The sequence below is a fragment of the Acipenser ruthenus genome, chromosome 19 (assembly GCF_902713425.1).
Source record: "Acipenser ruthenus chromosome 19, fAciRut3.2 maternal haplotype, whole genome shotgun sequence".
In the NCBI taxonomy this organism is placed as follows: Eukaryota; Metazoa; Chordata; class Actinopteri; order Acipenseriformes; family Acipenseridae; genus Acipenser; species Acipenser ruthenus.
The window spans coordinates 8971883-8995403 of record NC_081207.1 but is presented as its reverse complement, the minus strand read 5'-3'; the positions used below and the strand labels follow the sequence as shown (position 1 = coordinate 8995403).

Here is a 23521-nt window from a genome sequence, read left to right as displayed (position 1 = left end):
GGGATTTAAACTTGTACAGAAGCTGTTCAGAAAGACGTGATTCTGTATTATCGCTGATTTAATTTCAAAAGTCATAAACTGTCCTTCGTTGTTGTTTTGGGGGAAATATCCACACAAATGTAAGCGCAAAACTGTAGGGCCAACAGCACTCTGGAATACAGCCTGCTGTTTTGAGAATAGTATTGAAACGTGTTTTCAGTAGTGAATTCAGTTTATAGTTTTTCCTCTTTTTAACTTTTTAAAAAAATGTGAAAGCAATGAATGTACATACAAATAAAACAGCAGTGCTTCACTTGTTTGACTCAGTTTTACATTTATTATACTTGTAAATAACGCTTCAGTACCGCTGTCAGATGTCCTTTGCAGAGTGACATTATAGGGGCTATCAGAAAATGTTTTAAATAAACCTCATTTTTAAATAAACCTTTAAAGTCCAATAGGCCTACATGTACGTGTAATGCTGTTTTTGTAAACATCTGAACACTAATTAATACAAACCATTGCTATGTTCCCCAGCTGTTCGGATGAACGGGCTAGCGTTTCCATTTTTATAGCTTCTTAATTAGTGATTGCAAAAAGTGAGCTACAACCTGCATTCCGTGTGGTCCTAGTGTCCCAAATTCAACAACTTCATCAACATCCTCTCAAAATCCCAGGGGGGGCTGAGCCCCCTTTTTAAAAATCAGGCGGGGGTTGGGGACCCCGAGCCCCCCCGTAGTCGGCGCCTATGGCAGGGTGTACCCTTCACAGGCTTCCAAAAGGATTATTAGTAAATAGCGTTAATGTCAATCTCACTTCGGAATACATATTGTGAAAGACTTTACTTAATTAAAGGTCCGTTTGCCCCTTTTAAACAGACCCAGACACAGAAAAGTGTTTAAAGCACTTTCATGCCATTTTATTACTTTACAGAAATAAAAGAAAAATAATCAAAACAAAAACCTCCCACATTAAGTACTAACTAAACTTTGCACATTCCTTAAACTAATAAACTGGACAACGAAGCTGTTTACCAGTCACAAAACATTTTTCACATTGAAACAAACAAAAAGGTTTACACACTAGCTTTTCTCTTAACCACACATGCCTCTCCACACTGACAGCCTCTTTCCTTTTCAGACTGCCCTGAACAAACTTTTTGCTCTGTTTAAATAATTGTCTGTTATTACAGGCATGTGACACCAATTAAACTATAAAACAATTAAATAGGTAATCAAATTAAACAATATAATTACACCTGTGGCTGTGCAAACACAGCCACACCCCCACATGTATCTGGCAGGGCCAGAAATTAACCCTACCCCTGCCAACACCCAACACATTTCTTTCCTGCAGCGATACGCCCTGCCACAATATGTATGCAAAAAACATCACATGACCACAATATTCACAGCCATTTTAGTTTGGATGTCAAGACCAAGGTTAAATTCACCTACATGTAAATATTAAGTCTTTTCAGTGATATGAGGTGGTGTACAGTAAGTTTAGTGACGGTGAAGGCGGATTCACTAGTGCATACAGATGAATGCCTGATAAAAAAAAAATAGTTAAACGTATTATCCAACCACCATGAACATTTCAGTGAGCGTGTAATGAGAAATGTATCTTTTATTGTATTGCACTTATTCAAACAGCATTCAACACCACCTCAAATGCATTATATTACAGGTGATCAATTAAATACATTTTACCATGAGAAACCCCATTGACATTAAAAATCTCATTTTCAGAAGTGCCTTTGATTACACCACAACCGACCTCCATGAACAGTTGTTGTAATATCTACATCTAACACAAAGCAATACAAGAATTAACAAATACTGTTAAACATTAAACAAATATGACTGAATGAATTCAACTTATTGGATATATATAAAATGACTGTTGCAACTTGAAGAACGGCATATGTAGGGATTAGGGATTTTGTTAATACAAAAATAATGTGTGCATTTCATGTTTTTTTCCAACTTGCCCTGTTTTGACAACTAACAGACACAGTACAAGAACATGTAACCTTCTTATCTATTATTATTTGCATTACTTCAGAGCTGTTTTTGTTTTTGTTTGTTTGCACAACATTTAACTACATATTTTAAGTTGCCTTTTGACCAAGCTATTTATAATTTTTTCAGTAACATAACTTGCAACAGCCTTTATCTTAAGATCCATTTTAAGCTTATGTAGTCAGCATGCCAGAATATGCCACTGTAAGAAATCTAGCAGGAAAGTATGTTGATCTAAGCATTAGATAGAGTTAGTTACTGAGGATCAAACTCTGGTCCCCAGATTCAGAGACTAAAACACTGGCTGCTGTACCAAAAGAGCCAGGCTTCACTTCAGGAGCAGATCTGGTCTCAGAAACAACTACATACATACCCCCATGTCCATTGTCAACCATGTAGAAAGACAGTAGCAGAGACTTTGAGAGAGCATATCAGTCTTTTCATTTTCATTTAAAGCAGGAGGCTAGAAATCCTAAGTAGAAGGCAGGGGGGGTATGGGGGTTCTCCTCCAGCACGGGTGCAGGAGGCAACACCCCCCACTGAAAACGAATTTCAGGGTTTTGCAGGGGTCTAAAACTGCATATCCTAGGCCTAAATATGTGCCTTATGGATCCAAAATTCAAATTAACTTTGTTCATTTTTTTATGATTTTAGGCGTCGATTTAAAGAGCAAGTAAAATTTACTTATGTGTTTATGAAAAGGAATTACAAAAATAATTTATTTATATTCAAATTTTAAAAGCACAAACTTGTCTTAGCACACAGTAGATTTCAAAGTAAGCAATGTCCATATATTTAAGCAAACTCTGTTTGGTTTTGCAATAATTTATTACACACAGAAAAAACTGGTGAAAGAAAGACAGAACCAGACACCAATGAAACAGACAATGTCACATTATATAGATAATACCAAGTGAGACAGAAGAGAAAAATGTGAAGCAATTTCTAAATTATGATTTCCATTACATGAGAGTAGGTGTTAAAACTTCATGCTAATATTGGACTCAGCTTTCGCCAAGATAAGCATCAACTAAGACATAGCTTCTTTTACTGTAACCTAATGTGATCCATCTGCATTTCCTTCCATCTGATGATATCCTTCTGCCTGGTGTTGATGGCTGAAGTGTAATGCTGGCTCCAGGGATCAGCCTATTTTGCCTCCCTGGCACATCAGCACACACAAAGATGTAAGATACAAAGCAGTATTAAATTGGTAGTAAATTTGAATACAGAAAAGGTAAGTTATTAGCTGTATTTTGTTTTCTATTTTTTCATGTATTCCATTTTTTCTTTTGCATTTTATACAAAAAATGTGCTTGTGAGAAAGAACTGCAATTTCAAACAGTGTTGATTTTACAGTTTTCAGAAGTTCGTTTGTGTTGCATTTTCTGTAAACATAAATGCGATTTCTACATTAAGTTGTATTATTTTTCATTAATTTTAAATATATATTTAATTCTGTTAACTATTGCTTGATTAAAATAAAATACAAATAACAATAAATAATGTATTGGCATTTACTTGAACAATTTAGCTTGAAAGTAAAAGTCTAGGACATAAATATCAAGTTATAGGTGTATGAAATGGAAAAACATGGAAACTACTTCAAATTGAAAAGAGCAATGTTGGTTTACAATTACATACACAAATGGTTTTGGATATTTCTTATTGATTTTATTAATACAGATTAGCACAAACCGACATACCGCTTCTTTAGGAGATTAGCATAAGTTACTAATAAGTTACTAACGTAGATTGTTTAAGACTTTCAATGTAATACTGTTGTAGCTCAGTTTTGCCAGAACGTATCTCCACAAGAGGCAGTCAGATCGATAAGCCACCTCCCTCCCTCCACTGTTGCTCTTGCCCAATATACAAAGAAAATATGGCCGTGTTTTGGGAAGACATGGAAAGTGTGACATCAACAGAAGAGAAGGAGGAGGAAGAAGAGATTTGCACTGTACATAAAACATACATTTCCATTTGACTTGAACTTCTTAAAGGGAATTTAGATAGTCTTCTAAAATAAATAACCTTTGTCTTTAATCATCTTTAGTACTGTGCCTATTTAAACATAGATAGATAATCACAGTGTGTGTTTATGCGTATTTGTACGTGCGTGTTTGTGTGTGTGTTTGCGTGTATGTGTGTTTGTGGGGTGTACTTTGTATCTGAATTTTGTTTGTAAACTGTCAGTAATATTACTTTACCACAGTTTTACAGCAACTTGGTACCACTGTAAGAAATTACTGGATAGGTACATCAGCGTACATAACATTACATAACGTTTTATATTATCACTGTTCAGGATTTGTCACATTTAAGTATATCTTCTCAATAAGGCACCACACATACAACATAATCATTTCCAGCAACCATAGATATGCTTTTTAACAGCTTTATTCCTTATTTACTGAAGCACAATATGTGACTGTTTAATGTACAGTGTAACTAATGCATTATTCTTGTTTAGATTCACTACGTATCATTTTCTATTTCAGTCATCGTATCCTACTAATTTATAGCACTAAACATCCCTATATAGCTTTTGGAATAACCTTTAAGAACACCTGGAACACGAGAGTGTAACTATTAACCTGTCCTCCTGGAACACTCTACCCATAGTGGATGTAAAAAACACATTAGTTCTGTTTGATATTTCTTGTTGATGTATTTCTTAAAACACTACTGTTGTTCATTTGTAACTTTGTTAAAAATATACATTTTTTCATTGACAGATCAGTTATTAAAAGTCAATTAAGTATTTAATTAAACAGTAACATTACATTCCGGCAGCTCTAAGGTTGACTGGATATCTGAAATTATTGGGTGACAGTATTTAAGGGGAAGTATGTTTCAGCAGGAAATGTAATAATTGTATCACAGCATATTGTGGAATAGTGTACTTGGAGAGTGCATATTTGTAGTGTCTTATAAATAGGCTCCCTTGGGGTCAACTACTTTCAATTCAGAACATAGCCTGAGGCTTCTTGAAATTCCTTTTAGAGCTCAACTGAGAAATCAGAGGTTGAGGATTTAGACTAATTTAAACCAGACCCACATAAGGCATGTTTCACAGTATAATGTAATCAGGTTGCCATACATAATCTATGTGAATCACTCTAAATTATAGCAGTAATTGCATGTAATTTAGAACTGTCTAAACAAAGTAACTCACACATGTTTCTTTCTACCCGTTTTTTTTTAAGAATTAACCCCAAAATTAACAGAAATCACAAAATAAACATGTAAGGGTCTGTATTTGTTCACACTTTTGCATCTGCTGAGGAAACTTGCCATGGGTTTTCTTAGATATTGATTGCACTGTGATCTAGGAGCACATGGAGGCTGTCTGGGCTGTGACTGTCTATCTGTATGTCATACTTACATTTGTACATATATCTACAGAATCTCTTCAGCACAAGTTATTGAGTGCATTGTGATCTGGGTTTGTATGGAGTCTGTCTGTGGATACTTTTTCATGTTATTAATGTTGCATTTATGTGCATTTTACTAATATGCTGGAATATGTATGTAGTGTTTAGCTGGCACAGCTGTCCTGCACTAATGCGTTGTGAAATACTCTAGTGTAGTCTTGAGAAGGCAAAGTGAACCGCTCTCCACCTGATAAATGGTCTGCTAATCAGCAGCATTTTCTATTACAGATAGTTTTCTGTTCAAGGCTCATCTAAAAGCCAGTCCCGATTCTGAATGCTTCACAATTGTGCACACAGCACAAAGGACACATTTCTGAGAATCAACAGAAAAGCAGGAAACTTGTTGACCAAGTACCTAAAAGTATTTTCCAGCCCCTATTTTTAACTCTTTAAACTCGAAGGTTACGCACATATTACTCAGGCACAGTAAAAGCCACCTACCTGGTGTAAAAGTACAGACGGGGCTATCCAATGACGTATTCAGTGTTTGTAAGGCAGCATAAAGGAATATCCCCTAGAAAGTGTCTTGTGATCAGATGAATCAGATGATTCTTGGGAATTTGCCATTTACTCCCACCTTTCACTTCCAGAGCTCGGCAACTCTACTAAATCAAGCCACCCTGTCCCTAACACAAGCCCAACCCTAACCTTAAGCAACCCCTGCCCTAAAACCTAACCTCAAACCCAATACCTAACCCTAAACCTAACCATTAAGAATCATCTGATGCCCTCAGGACACTTTCTATGGGATATTCCTGTGTGCTGCGTTTGTAAGCGGTACTCCTAGCTGGAACTACGATCGCATGAAGGTAAGCCTCTCATTATGTGACAGAGTTCATAGCTTAGGTTTCGTTTTGTGTCAATTGCGCCGTCATTTTAGCAGCTAGACTGAAAGGGGTGGGATAGTTGGAAAGCTTAGAATCTCAGCAATACCAGCAATAACCACATACGTTGTTCAGTGAGCGATAGGACGCTAGAGAAGCTGCAGACTTGGAGACAGACAGCGTGAGAGCGAGAGAGAGTTTTATCCATTGTGTTTGTGCCAGACAGGAACTTCTTTTACAGAGTGGCACAGAAAGTAATGGCACATGGCCTGAGCATGAAAATTGTAAATAGTTATTTTCCGTGTTCCATATTCTGTTTTGTTCAAAACATATTTGCTTCATTTTTTCCCCCCATGTTCATTTCACATTGAAGTTCAATGGTGCAGTGTTTTTTTGAGCCATCTAGGATTGCTATATATATATATATATATATATATATATATATATATATATATATATATATATATATATATATATATATAATAGCTTGTGCAAAAGAATGTTCTCAGATTTTTTTATCACAATTGGATAAGACTAGCGATTCTCCAGATATTTGTAAAAAAGTGTCACATACATTTGTATGATGGCACCACTGTATCCCCCTGTCATGTAGAATATATGCATAAAAATGCATACAAATGTATTTTTGTTATTTGAAAATACCTGTATGACAGTTAATCTTTAAATCAATTTGTTGTCCGAGGGTGATTTTCTGTATTGTACAATACATTCTTAAGTATCGTTTTATTGACCGCATACCCAATCACAAAATATCCTGAAATTAATGGGATTTGGTTAATTCATTATTGTGGTCACTCACCCGTTCAATTAAGGGTATTTTTTGGCAGCTTTATACTGGTTCATGTCAATATGACGGTCGTTCGGGGGTCACCCAGGTTTCCTGTGATGACAGAAATTCTCAGATGTGACCTTTGCAGGAAATGGCAGGGGGGATCTGGAAAGCTGATGGTTAGGAGATATGGAACCTCTTCTGTTTGACCACTGATATTTAATTTATATTGAATAACCAGGGATTTGCTTGTATATACAGTACTCTCCTGTACCTAGAACATAATTGTATTTTGTACAGCAATTGTTTCCGTTATAGCACCTTCTTTAGTCTGATATTGAAGTGATATTACGGCTTTTAGCCTAGGTCCGTTGACTTTTACTCATTAAGATATACATTTTACACAGATGTTTGCCATACACCTATAACTACGCTTGCTACTTTTCAATTTTAATGAGTAAAGCTCGTTAAATGTCGAATTCCCCAAAAATATGAGTCCGACTGAAATAAATGTATGTATATATATATATATATATATATATATATATATATATATATATATATATATATACGATAAACGTTGGTAAAACCACTCGCTATTTTTTTCTTACCAAAATTCTAATTTAGAAATCATCTCTAGTTTGTGTAGTTTTAGTACGTGCTGTCTGTCCCGTCTCCGTTCTGCTCTGAATGGCTAGGGGTCGCTGTCAGTCAACTCAGTAGCTACTGTAGTTTCACCATCAGTCATTTCATCCTTTTCTGACAGATCTCATTGACTGAAGCAGCACTAGAATGCTCTCATTCATTTAATTAACTGTCAATCATCAAACCTGCACCGACTGTGCACTTTCATTTGCCAGCTACAGCGCCTGTCATTCAAAACGTCTACTTTGAAATTAGCGGGTTAAGGTGTAGGTAGGCTTTTGCTATAGGTATACGGTGACAATTACTAGTTTGATTTGAAAATGGGGCGCAAGAGGAAAACACATAATGAATATTGTGCACAATCCCCTGAACGACAGCTGGAGTCTCCGCAACAGGACGAGGCGGGCCCGTTTGCCTTGTCTTCAGTGACTCTGAGTCCAGCTGTGCTGAAGCAGGAGAGGGGTGGAGCTCAGACTCCGGATAATAAGTGCAAGTTAGTTCTGTTCAGCTAGCTAATGTTTTGTTCTCTGCATATTATTTTTACTTGTAAATCTATGCTATAAAAGTCTGTGCAATACACTTTTATATTGCGTTTTCTACGGCTTATTTGAGACCATTTTTAAATTTGTGTAGGATCTGTATCTATACAAGGTAGCTCCGCTGTGACCAAATGTTATTTCAACTAGAATGTTGGTAACCATGGTTTTGTTGCATGTTGAATATGATAAAGGGGTTTCGCTAAATGAGATGTTTCTCAATGGCATAAAAAGTGTTTTTTAAGCATAAAGGTCGATTTCATTCTCTGCTTCAATTGAAAAATAAAGATAGAAAAAAACGGTAAATTCTTCCAAAAATAAACATCGATAGTAATCGTCGATTTGGCAAAAAAAAAAAAAATCAAATAGTAGCAAGCCTACCTATAACCCTTATAATCTTATACCATATGATTTTATTTGACATGTTCCTCTGCCAAAAGAAATAAATACATAAAAGATTGTAAAGTAATAGTAAAGACAGCATTATCCTTGTGATATTTTTCTTAGCAATCCCTTGTTACTTTACGGTTCATTCAAGATTAGGCCATGTTGACTGTAAATTGTACCTGTACTATATTTGTATACGGACCCTTCACCAATTTACTGTTTTAAAGGCTTCACTATATTTTGATGTGTAAGACAGGTAATGAAAAAGGGGGCTATGTATACAAAAGTGTAATCTCCCTGACAGCATTTGGTTTTGCAGGAAAAATTATGCCATTCAGTAAATCTAATTCACGTTTGCCTTTCTTACAGGAAATTGTAATGGTAATACATGTAAGGTGAGATTTATTGGAATTTATTTTGTTTGCGCCATGTCCTTTAATACAGGTAAGTATAAGTATAGTATTTATAATCTGTATTACGTTATTCCAGTTGTCAGGTGTATAGTATTCTAAAGGAGTGAATATACATATTATAGGTTAACACATTCTGGGATTTAAAACAGTTTCCACTAAATCTCTTTTTGTTTTTCAGCTCATTTTATTCCTTTCAAAAGGATTACACTTTCTCCTGCAGTTACAATCAGTGAAGTTCAGATCGGGAGAGTTGTTTCAGCACAATGGCATGCTAAAAGAATAGAGTACAAAATCATATTTGTCTGAGACAGAGCACTAGTGTGAACGCGTGCCTGAGAAGAGGAGACAGTGGTACTGGGCAATGAAACTCTAGAGCACTGACAGTACCATGACCATCTGACTGCACTTCACGGTTTCAGAAAAGACAATAGCCTGTTAAAACACTGCAGTTCAAAAATGAATGAAGACATTCCTGATAGCACTGGACAAGAAGTAATGAGGAATATAGATTAGATGCCCTCAGCATATGACTGATAAAAGCTGGAAGCAAGAGATATTTACAAACAGCAATGCCACCAAGTGTTTCAGCGACAACTAACCCCATATCAGTTCAGTGTGTTTCCTGACAGGCAGAATTAATCTTTAAAAAATGATTCCAGAAAAAAAATCCCTGTCATTTATAATGAACCAGCTCTTTTAAGGCCATCTTCAACATTATGTATATGGGTGTGTGTTGGACAATTCAACCTAAATAAATAAAATGTGCTTTATATATATATATAATTTATTTCTTAGCAGATGCCCTTATCCAGGGCGACTTACAATTGTTACAAGATCACATTATTTTACATACAATTATATTATTTGTTTTTTAACACATTTTTTTACACACAATTACCCATTTATACAGTTGGGTTTTTACTGGAGCAATCTATGTAAAGTACCTTGCTCAAGGGTACAACAGCAGTGTCCCCCACCTCGGATTGACCCTCCAGTCAAGAGTCCAGAGCCCTAACCACTACTCCACACTGCTGCCCTGATATAGATATTGAGAACACTAAAATAACGTTGTATAATGGGCTCAAGCTGTCATTAATATAGACAGTATCTTGCATATCAGCTATTCATGTTGGGCTAGACAGGATTTAATACATAGTTTGACAGAGAGGTGCTCAGTTGGGAGTTTCAGCCATATCCATGTTTGCAAAAACTACTGGTGTTTGATTGGGATCAGTCGCAAAAGTGTAGCGAGCCATTCTGACAGATAGGACATGCTTTCCTAGAGAACTATAGGCAAATCAGTTGGTACGTGCTTCACAAAGTACTGAAGTTTAACTAGGAACAGTTTCAACAGCGAGGACTATGTAAGATATTCTGGTGAGCCCACTTTGCTGCAGACTGCCACCCACAACTACCCTGAATGAATTAGATGCATTACTCATTGGTCACGTATCCCTCCAGGACAGTTTAAACATATTGCAAATGTGTCATGTTGAATTAGTGCCATTCTGGCAGCCCATGTTAGTTGTACACACTACTGTCAGCCCATGTAGCTTGTACTTCATAATACTATGGTGTATTTTATTGAACACATTGCAGTTGACTTACCTTTGGTGAATGTGTTAACGTAGTACCGGCACCCTTGTGGTGACATGTAACATTGCCATCCCTCAGGAAGAGGGCTGTTTCCTGGCTCATCTCCAGGCAGGGGGCTAACTGATAGCGGCTTCTGTGAATAAACAAAAAAGGATTTATAGCTTTTTCCTGAAGTGAACTTCTTCACATTTCTGACACTAACTGTACACTGTTCAAAGATGGCAATCCTATTAATATGAAAAGACAAACATCCTTTGAAACTGTGAGCACACACTTAAGGTAGCTGATCAATGCCAGTAAGCCTGGATACTGTACCGTACATTACGTTATTCTGACAGGTATACTGTCACTTAAAGGAAAATGTGTCGGATATTATCTTAAATGTATTCTTCTTATTGTTTAGATTAACTTTGTATCATGTTTCAGTCATTACATGCTGGTGTATTTTTGTAACTCAGAAGTTTAAATTACCCTGTGGTCTGAATAGAACTGCTAGAATCACAAGGAGCGGACTGTTGGAGGGTGTGACAGGGTGCGCGTTGCCAAGGAGACCATAAACCGCTGTAGTTTCGCGTTCATACGTCCATATTTATTGATTTATTTACCTTACAAAAACAACAAACAGAGCACACCGTCCACTGCACCATTCCTTCACCAACACAATTCTAACTAACACCCATGATCACCCTATCATTTAAACATGTATTTAATTGACTGATCCAAAAGTTCTGTGCACACTCATGCACAGACGGGGCTTTTACCCTGCTGTGCTGCCACAGAGGGGTACAGGTTAATGATTACTCTCTGATGAACAATACTTGGATATTCGATTCTGAGAACACTTTGAGATCACAGTGGGGCTTTAAAATGATACAAAGCAAATCTCAAATACAAGAAGAATGTATTAGATATTTCATATCTATTCAAAGTTGCTTTTTAAATTGCTGTATCTTTTTCTAATACAATATATTTGTAATATATGCAAAATAAAGTGGCTGCATATATTGATATGGAAATATATCTGTACCTAAAGTATGAAAACTAGGCAGAGACTGTCTCTGCGACCTCGAATTATAGTTCATTAGTTCACTTTATTTAAGGGTCATTTCCATTTTTTAATACATCTGGGGTTGTTCATTTGGTCAATGTATTACAAAAGTCCTGAGGTATATCTTCTAGCTTAATCCCAAGTGTGCAAATAGGGATGGTCTTCTCTACTTCACGGTTCAGCAATCTTGAAGATATACCTCATATTAGCCCTTGTCGGGCAGGCTAGAATACAAAAGTAGCAAAAAGGGTGTCTTGATGAAATATACTGCTATAATGTGACAAATAATAAAACATTGTAATTTGACTTTGAAATGCTCCTGTACCCTGCCATTGCCGCCTTTGGTTTTGCTGAACGTTCCAATGAAAGCTGTAATACTTACTTATAATAGTTATGTTTTGTTGCTTTTATCTTGGAGAAATATTGTGAGGCTGTATTTCTTAGTGAGCGTGGCATTTTGTTTATGGGTTGAGTTGTAAATGAGGCATATCAAAAGTAAGTATAACCATGAACAAATTACACAGAAAGAAAACTGAAAGAAATATTCCACCTGAAGAAATACAAGTTTAAGAAAAGCACTTTAAGTAAATCCCAGAAGAGTATGTTTTACAAGTTTACATGAATTATGTTTTTAATAAAAAATAAATGTGTGTGTGTTGAAAGACTAATTTTGCACTTAAACAATGTATCAAATACTAAAGACCAGCCATGTTTCCCTTGTCTAAAAAAAAAATTAAATATCAGTTAAAAACTAACCTTTCAGGACAGACAACAAAAATAGTTGCCATAACAACATCAGCCTAGGCCCACTGTACTCAATATACGGCCCGCGGGCCAGAGAGGGCCCTTTTAATGACTGTGTGACAAGCAGGCTGTAGTGGATGACTTCAGACCAGAAAGGAATACACAGAGACTGTACTGGGGTTGAAACTGAAAACGCAAATGGCAGCGCTCAGTGTTTTAATAAACAAAATAAAAGGTTTAAGCAAAACAGAAGACAGGACAGGGCACTTTACGCCAAAATAAATAGACAAACAAAACGGACTAACACTTAAACGGTGGACGGACAGACACACAAACACAGTGAGTAAAAATAAACAAACAAGTATCGTGCTGGTACTTCCAGCACGCGATAGCAATTGTTAATCTTTCATATTTCTTCTCCTCCTCTCTCCCGTTCACTACTCACCGAACACCCAACCCCGAGTGAATGAAATGTGCATCTATATATACTGTTGTGCTGGGATTCAATTACTAATTAATTATTCACTTGAATCTCAGCCCGTGAATTAATTATGTGCAACCTCGTGCTCGCATATTAATTACTTTAAATGCACGTGAAGTGATGTGCAATACTCATGCTTAAATACAATTATACATTTTTAAACACACGTGAAACACAGACCTGTTTATATCCCGTGTACCACATTGCCACAGACTGACAGTGGCCTGAGGTTGGAAGTATGTCTAAAGGGATGAGAGACAAGTTATGGAGTGCTTTGGTTTTCTCGCAGCTGTGAAACACACCTGGAAAGTGATTATGTTACAAATATACAATCTCATAAAATCTGACCTCATTTAATGAGAAAAAAAATGTTTTTGTTTTTTTAATTTTCTCTATCTGCAGGTTGTATTCGATTACATTGCCTAGGCAACTGCAGGCAGTCTTGGACATGTGTCTTCTGCACACAACGTTTATTTTCTTGGCCAGTGACTTCCTTTTTTCCCCAGTTAAGATACAATCCTTTTGTGTTTAACAGTCAAACATGACACAAGGGTTTATACAGTTTTAATTGCAGTCAGATGTAAAATGCCGAAAAATACTGAGTATATTGGGGGCTGCAGTAAATTGTTTCCAAGTCATCTATTTTTTGTAAATTGTACTGCTGCAAATGTAAGATTCAGATTTTATAATCTGCATTAGTTTGGTGTTAGTATTTTCACAAAACAATTCCTACAGTAAATGCGCTATTAGAATTGGAATTTGCATTTAAATATCAAGCATACGCTGGCAAATATCAGCGCCACTTCCTGTTTGGCGAAAGTTGAAGTAGTTTTCATTTTGTCAGAAACTTGATTATTTTATGTCAGAACAAAATATTCACGTCATTGGTTATGTTGTTCTCAGTACTGATGCAAGAACAGCATAGCTACAGAAGCATATTGCTGCATGTTTATTACAAAAAGTGCTGTCACAAAAAAAATCTTAAAACAAAAAGTGCTTTGACATAAAATAACTTTTCGTAATTACCCAGTGAAATAATTTAGTAGGCTGTTCCACTGCATACCGGTTACTGCTGGACAGTCAACTAAACAGGAATGGCAGATCTGTCAGAAATCGTTCACTTTTATTTCAACTTTGGCCTTAGTCATTGCGAAATATTGCAATGTTTGAGTCATTTAAATGTAGTTGTGCTTAGTATGAGAACTTTACGAAGGGTCTTAAAATCAAATAACTTGTATGGTCGGAAATGTATGTATGTATGTATTTATTTATTCATTTCACAGGGACAACGTACACTTTTTAACATTTTTGATGTGTCATAAGATGTACTGCACCCAGATTTAGCTTTGAGCTCATTTTCATTGTTAAATATTAAAGTCAGATATACTTGAAGTAGCACTGTTCTTGTTGGCAGAAATTGGTAAACTACATGGTTATAAATGGATGCGTCTCAAATGCATCCAACAGGGTTTTGTAGCAACTCAAGACACAATTAGATCCCTGCTTCAGAAACTTGCCTTTCTCTGATTGCTGCACGGATTACACTCGTGTTTTTTTATTGGTCAAATTGAGGTCTGATGTAGGGTGGGATTACCGCCCAGAATCGCGAAGAGACTCACGTTTAAAAAAAAAAAAAAATTAAAATGTGGAATCAGCAATTCCTTTTTTACTTCAACCCGGCTCAACGCTGCCACCCCTGCGCTGACTCAGGAGAGACGAAGACAGACACATGCATCCTCCAAAACATGTGCCGTCAGCTTCTTTTCACTCTGCAGGCCACCTCAGAGCTACAGCATCAGAGGATCACGCAGCTCTGGGCAGTTTACAGGCAGGCCTGCAGGCACCCGGCCAGTCTACAGGGGTTGCTGGTGCGCGGTGAGCCGAAGACACTCTGGCTGACCTAAGCCCTCCCCACCTGGGCGGCGTTTGGCCAATTGTGCACCGCCCACTGGGAACTCCCATCCACAGTCAGCAGTGGAATAGCCTGGACTTGAACCGGCAACCTCCAGGCTATAGAGCACATCCTGCACTCCACGCAGAGTGCCTTTACCGGATGCGCCACTCGGGAGCCTGAGACTCGCATTTTAATTGGTCAAAATTATTATTTTTTTGGGTGACAACATTGTTTTGGGAAGAAAAAAAATCTCTCTTTTTTGTGCCAGCACTTTTTATAATAACGATAAAATGTAGGCTTTTCAAACCCTGGCGCATTTGCTTCAATGCATTGATGATCCTTATACAGCCAATTTAACAAAAGTATCAGAAGCATGTGAAGTGTTTGGCTTCTCCAAAGCCGATGTGCAATGGGACTGATTGACCTGCTACACGACTCATCATTAAAGGCAATGAGAAATGACATAACAAGCCTTGCATTTTGGTCTCCGATTCCTGACCAGAAATACTCAACAATAAAGGGTGCTGCTTTGAAGGTCTTTTCATTATTTGGATCCACATATTACTGTGAAAGTGCTTTTTCCTCAATGAAGCAAGTGAAATCCGTACATTGCAGTACTTTGACCGATACACACCTACATCAGTTATTAAGACTGGCAGAAAGTGATACATTGCAGCAGTTCACCAATATTGTGAAGGAGAAGAAGAAAACTCATCTATCCCATTAAACAGGGAAGGATTTGTACATAGTTATTTGAATGTACTCGGCATTTGTAAAGGACCATTGCCAAACTGGAGAAATATGTTGGGTATGTCCGGCCCTCAACTTGAATACAGTCATCTAGGCTCATCCATTTTTAGAACATAATTTTCCCCAAGGGTGGAACTGAATTACTCATTGAAGGATGCACATGTTTAATAATCTGCAACCACTCCCCAATAGACTACATCAAATGTTTATTATGTTCAGAGAATGGGAGTACTTTGAATTGTTTTTTTGCAAATATGTGGGGGATTATTGTTCAGTAATGAAATTTGCTCAAGTGCTAAATATGTTCTTGTGATAAAGAGAGAAAGGATCAATGCTGTAAATCTCCCTCCCAACCAGAAAGGGCGCTGTGTAAGGGGGAAGGTATGCTGCCTCCTAGATGTGCCACCTTGATGGTTAGGTGGAAACCGGAAGGTAACCATATTAGGAGGGGCGCGTAACTGCAAGTACTCAGGACGACTCCATTGCAGTCAGCTGCGAGGCAGCCCTCTATCGGAGAAACCATGGTGACGCGTTGATTGCAGGGAGGAGTTTGCTGGGTGCAAAGGGGAAGCAACTACGTCAGTACTTACCTTTGCGCTGAGAGAATGAGCCACCGGCCGGAGCTGTTCTCGTTTTTGTTTGGTGTTACGTGCTGCCTGTGTTTTTGTCTTTACAGCGGAGGAGTAGGAGCGAGGGGCTGCAGCCACTGAGCCAGCACAATCCCCGGAGCACTCCCCTCACAGCACAGCACCTATCACTCACCACAATCCCTGGAATAACAGAGCACAGTTTTCGTGCACGGAGGATCGTGGATTAGGAATGTTTTTCTTTTGTTATTTTTGGTTATTCTGTTTTTGGACTTTATTAATAAATCACGGATATTTTGGGAGAATCTGGTTTGGACATTGTAATTATTGCACCACGTCACTCGCATCCTGTCACAGTTCTTTTAACATTTGCCTTTGACTCCTAGTTCTGTCCTTCTGTGCTGAATTAGAAACAGTAATTAAACTTAATTTAGGATTGTGTATATGCTTCAGTTAGATTCTCCATCACCGTATATGTGGGGTTGTGGCGGAGTGTCCCGCCCCTATTTATTATTATTTGTATTTTTGTTTGCGGCGCGGGTAAAAGCGCCGCGTCTTTTGTTATTATATTTAAAAACCCCGTGAGGATGCATGGCTGATCAGCTACTGATTATTTAACTAGCTGACAGTCATGCATCCTTACCAAACGCGTGCAGACTCTGGCCGGGGGATAATAAGATAATTACCAACTAGTTAATCCCTCGGCCAGAGTATATAAACCTGCAGCTCTCTGCACTTGATGTTGGGGTGTTGGAGTAGAGAGTACGGGGAGCGGTGAGAAGGATAATATTTAAAAAACAATTGCTAATACGTGCTGGATAATCCAGCACGGCACTTACTTGTTTGTTTATTTATTCGTTTGGCCCTCGTGCCCTTTTGTTTGTATTTTGTTTAAATCTGTTGTTTGTTTATTATTAAATACGCCGAGTGCTTTTGCACTCGGTTTCACCCGCCCATCCACTGTTTTGGAGTCAGTTACTTCCTGGTCCGTGACGTCATCCACCACACCACTGCGAGCCAGACTGTCACAGGGGTCTACTTAATTATAAAAAAATATGATCTGGAAATGCTGAAATCTGGCATTGTGTTTTGAGATTAAATGCAATGCAGTATATATGTGTACGCCACCATGGCAAAAGATAAATTCATATTCAGTAGTGCAGTAAACTTTTTGCATTCCCAGCTAATATGTTCCTGTTTTGTTCCCTATTCTCAACACCGGCACTGAAAAGAAGACCCGGCAGCAGCTGTTGTAGGATTCAGGACTGGAGCTGCTGGGAGCTCACCTCCGGCTGCTGTCTGTCCATGCAATCTCCTGGTTCAGCCGTTCTCCACTTGAGTAAGATACAGTAACTTCAAGGTCTGTCTCAGTGACAGCCTACTCCGTCACCACCTTGAAGGTGTTTCCACTGGCACAGACCCCGTTCTAGACAGGACCGTTCAGGAATCAGCAAGAATGGTTAGGAAAGCACTTTAAGTGCAGGCTGAGTCAGCACACGAAAACAGGAAAATACGTCAAGGATACTGAAGCTCTTACACTTCGCCTAGGACTCATATTTCATTGGTTACATTCAAAGTTTATACTACAAAAAATCACTCTTAAAAATGCATTTAGTAGGGGCTCCCGAGTGGCGCATCCAGAAAAGGCACTCCGAGTAGAGTGCAGGATGCGCCCTATAGTCTGGAGGTTGCCGGTTCAAGTCCAGGCTATTCCACTGCCGACCGTGGATGGGAGTTCCCAGGGGGCGGCGCAGAATTGGCAGAGTGCCCCCCGGATGGGGAGGGCTTAGGTCAGCCAGGGTGTCCTCAGCTCACCGCGCACCAGCAACCCCTGTAGACTGGCCGGGTACCTGCAGTACACCCTTGCTATAATGAACCTGTTGGGGTCCAAGCCTTTTGTTCGTTATATCGAGGGGTTCATTATAGCGAAAGGACAAGTTAATGAGATGAGATTGTGAATAAAAGTAGAATTACATGTACCTGTTCGTCTCATGTATGCAGTATTCTGCCTTTGCTTTATCCAATTTGTTAAAGAATTAAAACACAGTATAAAAAGTAAAAATCCCAAAATGAAGCTAAACTTTTATTCAAAATCAACCATAGGTTGAGTACTGCATGGTGAAGGTCTCAATGGTCACAGGAAAAAAGCCACTCTTAGGAAAGCGTCACAAGGACAATCGCTTATAGTTTGCAAAACGGCATTTGAATTATGGATATGAGTTCTGGTCAAAGGTTTTGTGGAGTGATGAAACAAAAATCGAGCTATTTGGTCACGTTGATAATTGTTACGTTTGGAGAAAGTCTGGTGAGGCGTACAAAGAAAAAAAACACCATACCTACTGTCAAGCATGGAGGTGGTAATATATTTCTATGGGGCTGTTTATCATCTAATGGCACAGGAAATTTAGTTCCAATACATGGTAAAATGGATTCCATAGCATACCAGAAGATATTGGACAATCATCTGAAACCCTCCGCTATAAAACTTGGTTTAAAGCGCAACTGGACATTCCAACACAACAACGATCCAAAGCACACATCGAAATCTACTTCAGAATGGTTAAAGAAGATTAAAATCAAAGTTCTGGAATGGCCTAGTCAAAATCCTGATCTAAATCTGATTGAGAACCTTTGGTATGAGTTGAAGAAAGCTGTGCACAAGAGAAGTCCTTGGAATTTGAATGAACTGGAACAATTTTGTGTTGAAGAATCATCAAAAATCAATAGAGTCATGCCAAAAGCTAACTGACAAATATCATAATTGTTTAAAAGAGGTTATTCTTGCTAAAGGTGCCTCCACTAGGTATTCATTTCATTTTCCTTGTCAGGGTATGAATGCTTCTGAATTAGCATTTTTGGAGTTTTGCAAAAAAAATTGCTGAAATAAATAATTGTAGACATCTATTTCCAGTAACTTTTTTTCCTCATCCACAAAAGCAAAACTTCTGCTACAAAAGATTTTTCCTATAATTCTTTGTTTTTGAGAAATTTCTAGAAATTATAAATTTCTATTGGGGTATGTAAACTTTTGACTACAACTGTATGTCTTATAGTATAATATAAGTGAAACAACTCAATGCTGCTACAGTTGTTGAAGGTGCTGTATCCAAAAAGGTTTATACCAGAGCCAGAGGAAAAGTTTAAATCAGTCCAGCATTTCGGAGAGGATGTGCAACAGTCTGCTTAATAAATCTCTACTGAGTGCTTCCTGGTAACTGAAGATCAACAGGTTTCAACATTGAACAGAGAGCCATCTTTTTAGCAATACTTAGGTGTGGTTACTTTAATGTAAAGATAAAGTACTGTGCGTTTTCAATTCTTTTTAATTTATACTGAAAGGAAGCTAGAGTGCAACGGCAAGTTCATTGCCTTGATAGATGACTAAAGGCTTCTCTATTCTCATACAGTAAGCTGATGAGTGAGTGCTGTTAAGATATAGCATAATGTAAGCTACCAGTAACACATAACTATGTGCACCTCTTCATCTACTGCATCTCAAACACAATAGATAAACGCCTGCTGTCGCTTTCTTGTATAGATGTCTAGGTAAGGGCTCAGATGCCAAGAATCAATGGCTAAAGTGTACCAATCCTCTAGTTTGAATTTTTAAAATAACTGAAGGTTAATATATAAATGTATCTTGCTTTGAATGCTGTCTCAATTGTAGGTTAAGAAAGAACCACACTTTAACATAACTTCACATGGAGCTCCAAAAAGCTATGTGGGAGTGCTACCAGAACTTACAGAGAGGAAAAAAAAACACACCCATGGTGGTTGCCTTTGGGGGATATAGTTCCTGTCTCCCTGCACAATTTGAGCTTCTTTCTAATGGCTTTGAATGCCAACCAAGGGGCAAGCTGAACACAGTTCCTCATACAAAGTTATAGATATTTCAGAATTTTAATAGTTATTTCCTAAACAATAATTTAAGACAAGAAATACAAAGGGCACTGCGTGTAAGGCAAGTATTAGTTTAAACCTCTAAATGTGAGTCAATACATTGAAACTTGGAGATTCAGATGCATATGAAGTTTCCAGAAAGCACCTTATAGGAAACCTGGTTGTCTTCCAAAATGTGACTATTTTATAGCGTTGGAGATCCTACAGTGTAAAACGTCACGCGGCAGTGTGAAACACGCCTTGTAAGGTTAGAATTTTCAAACACACATTCGCAATAGGCCATCATTTTAATATCCACAGACATGAAACCTTCCCAATACAATCTAACACATATCTCACCCTTCCAGCCTCCCCCACTGAAACTACCCACAACCTTTTTACCCACAGAGCACTTTTAAACAATGCTTCTACAGAGTGAACAATTGCTTGCTTGTACAATTCCTTATCACCAGCACTGCCCCGCTTCTATCAGCTGATATACTATTGTGTGAGAGAACTGAATGCCAACATGGAGCAAAAATTACAAAAAAGCTACCCAGCCACTCAATGCTGAATCTGTCTAGAAAACAATCAACATTTTGTAATGATCTAATTCAGTGGTACTCATTCAGGGCTCAACCAATGCGATAAAATACATTCTTACATTGTGCTGAGAATCTATAGTTTTTTTCACTTATGTTATTTCAGGATATACAGATCTATAGTTTTTTTTCTTATGTTATTTCAGGATATACAGATATTTCAACTACAACACCAAATAAACTACTGCAATGACTATAGATCATATGATCTGATTGCAGTGTGACCATTGCAGTGGTTTTGAACTACCACACATTAACTGATTATGTACCAGGAAGCAGCAGCTATTTTATTTTATTTTTTTAAATAATGTAGGACATTATTTTGGACTATGTTTGGGGTCAGGCAAGGGGCCTTAATACATATTGCAGAGAAAGAGTGGTGGCAGAATTAATGGGCATCACCCAATATGGCCTTATATTTTGATGTGCTACTAAGAGGTAAGAATTTAAAATAGTGTGCCAGACACAGTTCTGGGTTAATATTAATAATGCTAAAAAGAAATCCGGAAACAGCATGATCTTTTTTCCAACAAAGCAAGATAAAAAAATAACCAAGCAGGATGAAAGTCATAAAACAGTAAATTATCTTGCAAGCTCAACATTTTTTCATGACCACTTTAGAGAAGTCAATGAAACCAAAGAAACTCACAAAGTTCCATCAGCCCCGATTGCATCAAAATAATATTACCCGCTACAGTGTATAACAACAAATAATACACACGATAAACTGCAAGACTCTATGTCTCTTTCAGGGGTTCATGTATGTTTATCACATCACAAGAACCCCTAGTCTTTAAAGAAAGAAGTGCTCAAATTACCCAGTTCAATCATCTGTGCTATATGAGCTGTGCTTGACACAGTCATTGTTCAGTAGTGCAAAGGAAGACAACAGGGAAATAACAAACTCGGAAAACTGACAGTAGGTAGTATGAGTACTCTGCCATGCGGGTGACCAAACCCCCCACTGATAGTAGAGGAGACTGTTGAAATCCTTTGAAAGTGTAAGACATCCCCGGAAAGGAAAACATTTAACACTGATACAGTAAAAACTCTGACAGCGGGAAGGGAACAACTATCAGAAAGCTGAAGGTCCCTCGTTTTTTTTGTATTACCCTGCTGTTCATGTACAAGGACGTGGTTGTACAGTACAAGTCTGTAAAAATGATAAAGCTGTTCAAACATGCGTTTACATGCACTCAAAAAAACTAAAGTTGCAGCAACTGGCTGCCAAAATACCATTAGAAATTAAAAGGTAAAAAAAAGTATGTTATCTCTAATGTACTGTATGTTCTAAGAAGCACATATACGATAAATGATTAAGTCTAATTATGCTGATATCAATTGTTCCAACTGTAAACAGAGCTTTTCTTTGCAACTCTGAAGGGCAGACATGCAGAAATATAAACATTATAATTTAACAGTAGAAAAAAGACATTTCAAAGACTACTAATCATTGCTCAGCACTAGGTTAAGCAAAGAACTCTTTACTATTCATGCCTGCAGTCTTTCACATTAAACAAGGCTGACCTTTTTATGAGAAGACATACCGTACTGAAAGATTCAGAACCAGCTGTCTTTATATTCATTCTCAACTGGGAAATCAATGGTAAATGATGTAGTGTTCCTTATTTTAGTTTTATTAGTACACATTAATGGCAAGACAAATGTGTTGAGTGATTATATTTACTTTATAATTTAAATGCCTTCTGGTCAAGGCATTTTAGTGTTCAGAAAACAGTCAGTTGATGGTAACATGACATGCATGTAAATGACCCTCTATATTGGAAATAAATGCCATGAAATAAATTCTCAAAGTTTAGGGCAGCAGTGTGGAGTAGTGGTTAAGGCTCTGGACTCTTGACCGGAGGGTTGTGGGTTCATTCCCAGGTGGGGGACACTGCTGCTGTACCCTTGAGCAAGGTACTTTACCTAGATTGCTCCAGTAAAAACCCAACTGTATAAATGGGTAACTGTATGTAAAAATAATGTGATATCTTGTAACAATTGTAAGTCGCCCTGGATAAGGGCATCTGCTAAGACATAAATAATAATAATAAAATTTTGTCAACACTAGATAGGCAACAGTTTAATAAAAGACTTTTATTAAACTGTTAATAAAAGAGAAGAAAATCCATATGCTCTATAAATGCTTGTGATATAGTAGGAAAATCCTTAGCAACAGTTTGGCATTCTTGTGGAGTAGTGGTTAGGGCTCTGGACTCTTGACCAGAGGGTTGTGGGTTCAATCCCAGGTGGGGGACACTGCTGCTCTATCCTTGAGCAAGGTACTTTACCTAGATTGCGCCAATAAAAAAACCCAACTGTATAAATGGGTATTTGCATGTGAAAAGAATGTGTAAAAAATAATGTAATTGTATGTAAAAATAATGTGATATCTTGTAACAATTTTAAGTCACCCTGGATAAGGGCGTCTGCTAAGAAATAATAATGTAATTCTGTCTACGCCTAGAAAACCAGGCACAACCTGTCAAAAGACTTTAGCAGTAAGCATGCTGTAGAAGTGCAATGCTGGTTGTAACAAAGGTTTTGACTGTACAGCAGGCTCCCATGTGACCACATTCATCGTTTCTTGCATGTGATCAAAAAGTAATGTCCTGAATGGCTCTTAAGTTTAATTGTGCCATATAATTCATCCAAAGTCCTAATAAATCACTAAAATAGACTCCATTGGTACACATCCACTGCAGTGCTTGCTGGTCATTTAAAAGGGCACCGAGTTATTAATGTAGTGAAACTCTCTATTAGCAGCTTTTCATGTTCGCCTCATTAGGTTTACTTGCGAATCTTGCAACCATACAAGCGCTTCCAATTTGCAGTCTTTTACACCTTAATGCATGACAAATATATTTATAACCAAAAAAAAAACAAAGAAAAATGATCAGTA

The 23521-nt window shown here is 37.7% G+C and overlaps 1 protein-coding gene across 3 annotated transcripts in view; it reads right to left on the bottom strand.

Annotated features, from left to right (window-relative positions):
- LOC117424147 (growth arrest-specific protein 7-like) overlaps positions 1-23521 on the bottom strand; it is a 149719-nt gene that overhangs the window by 81870 nt on the left and 44328 nt on the right. For all 3 annotated transcript variants that reach the window (XM_034040260.3, XM_034040261.3, XM_034040262.3), the window contains exon 2: positions 10644-10764. In XM_034040260.3, coding sequence (XP_033896151.3) covers positions 10644-10764 — 121 coding nt within the window. The remainder of the gene's footprint in view (positions 1-10643; positions 10765-23521) is intronic.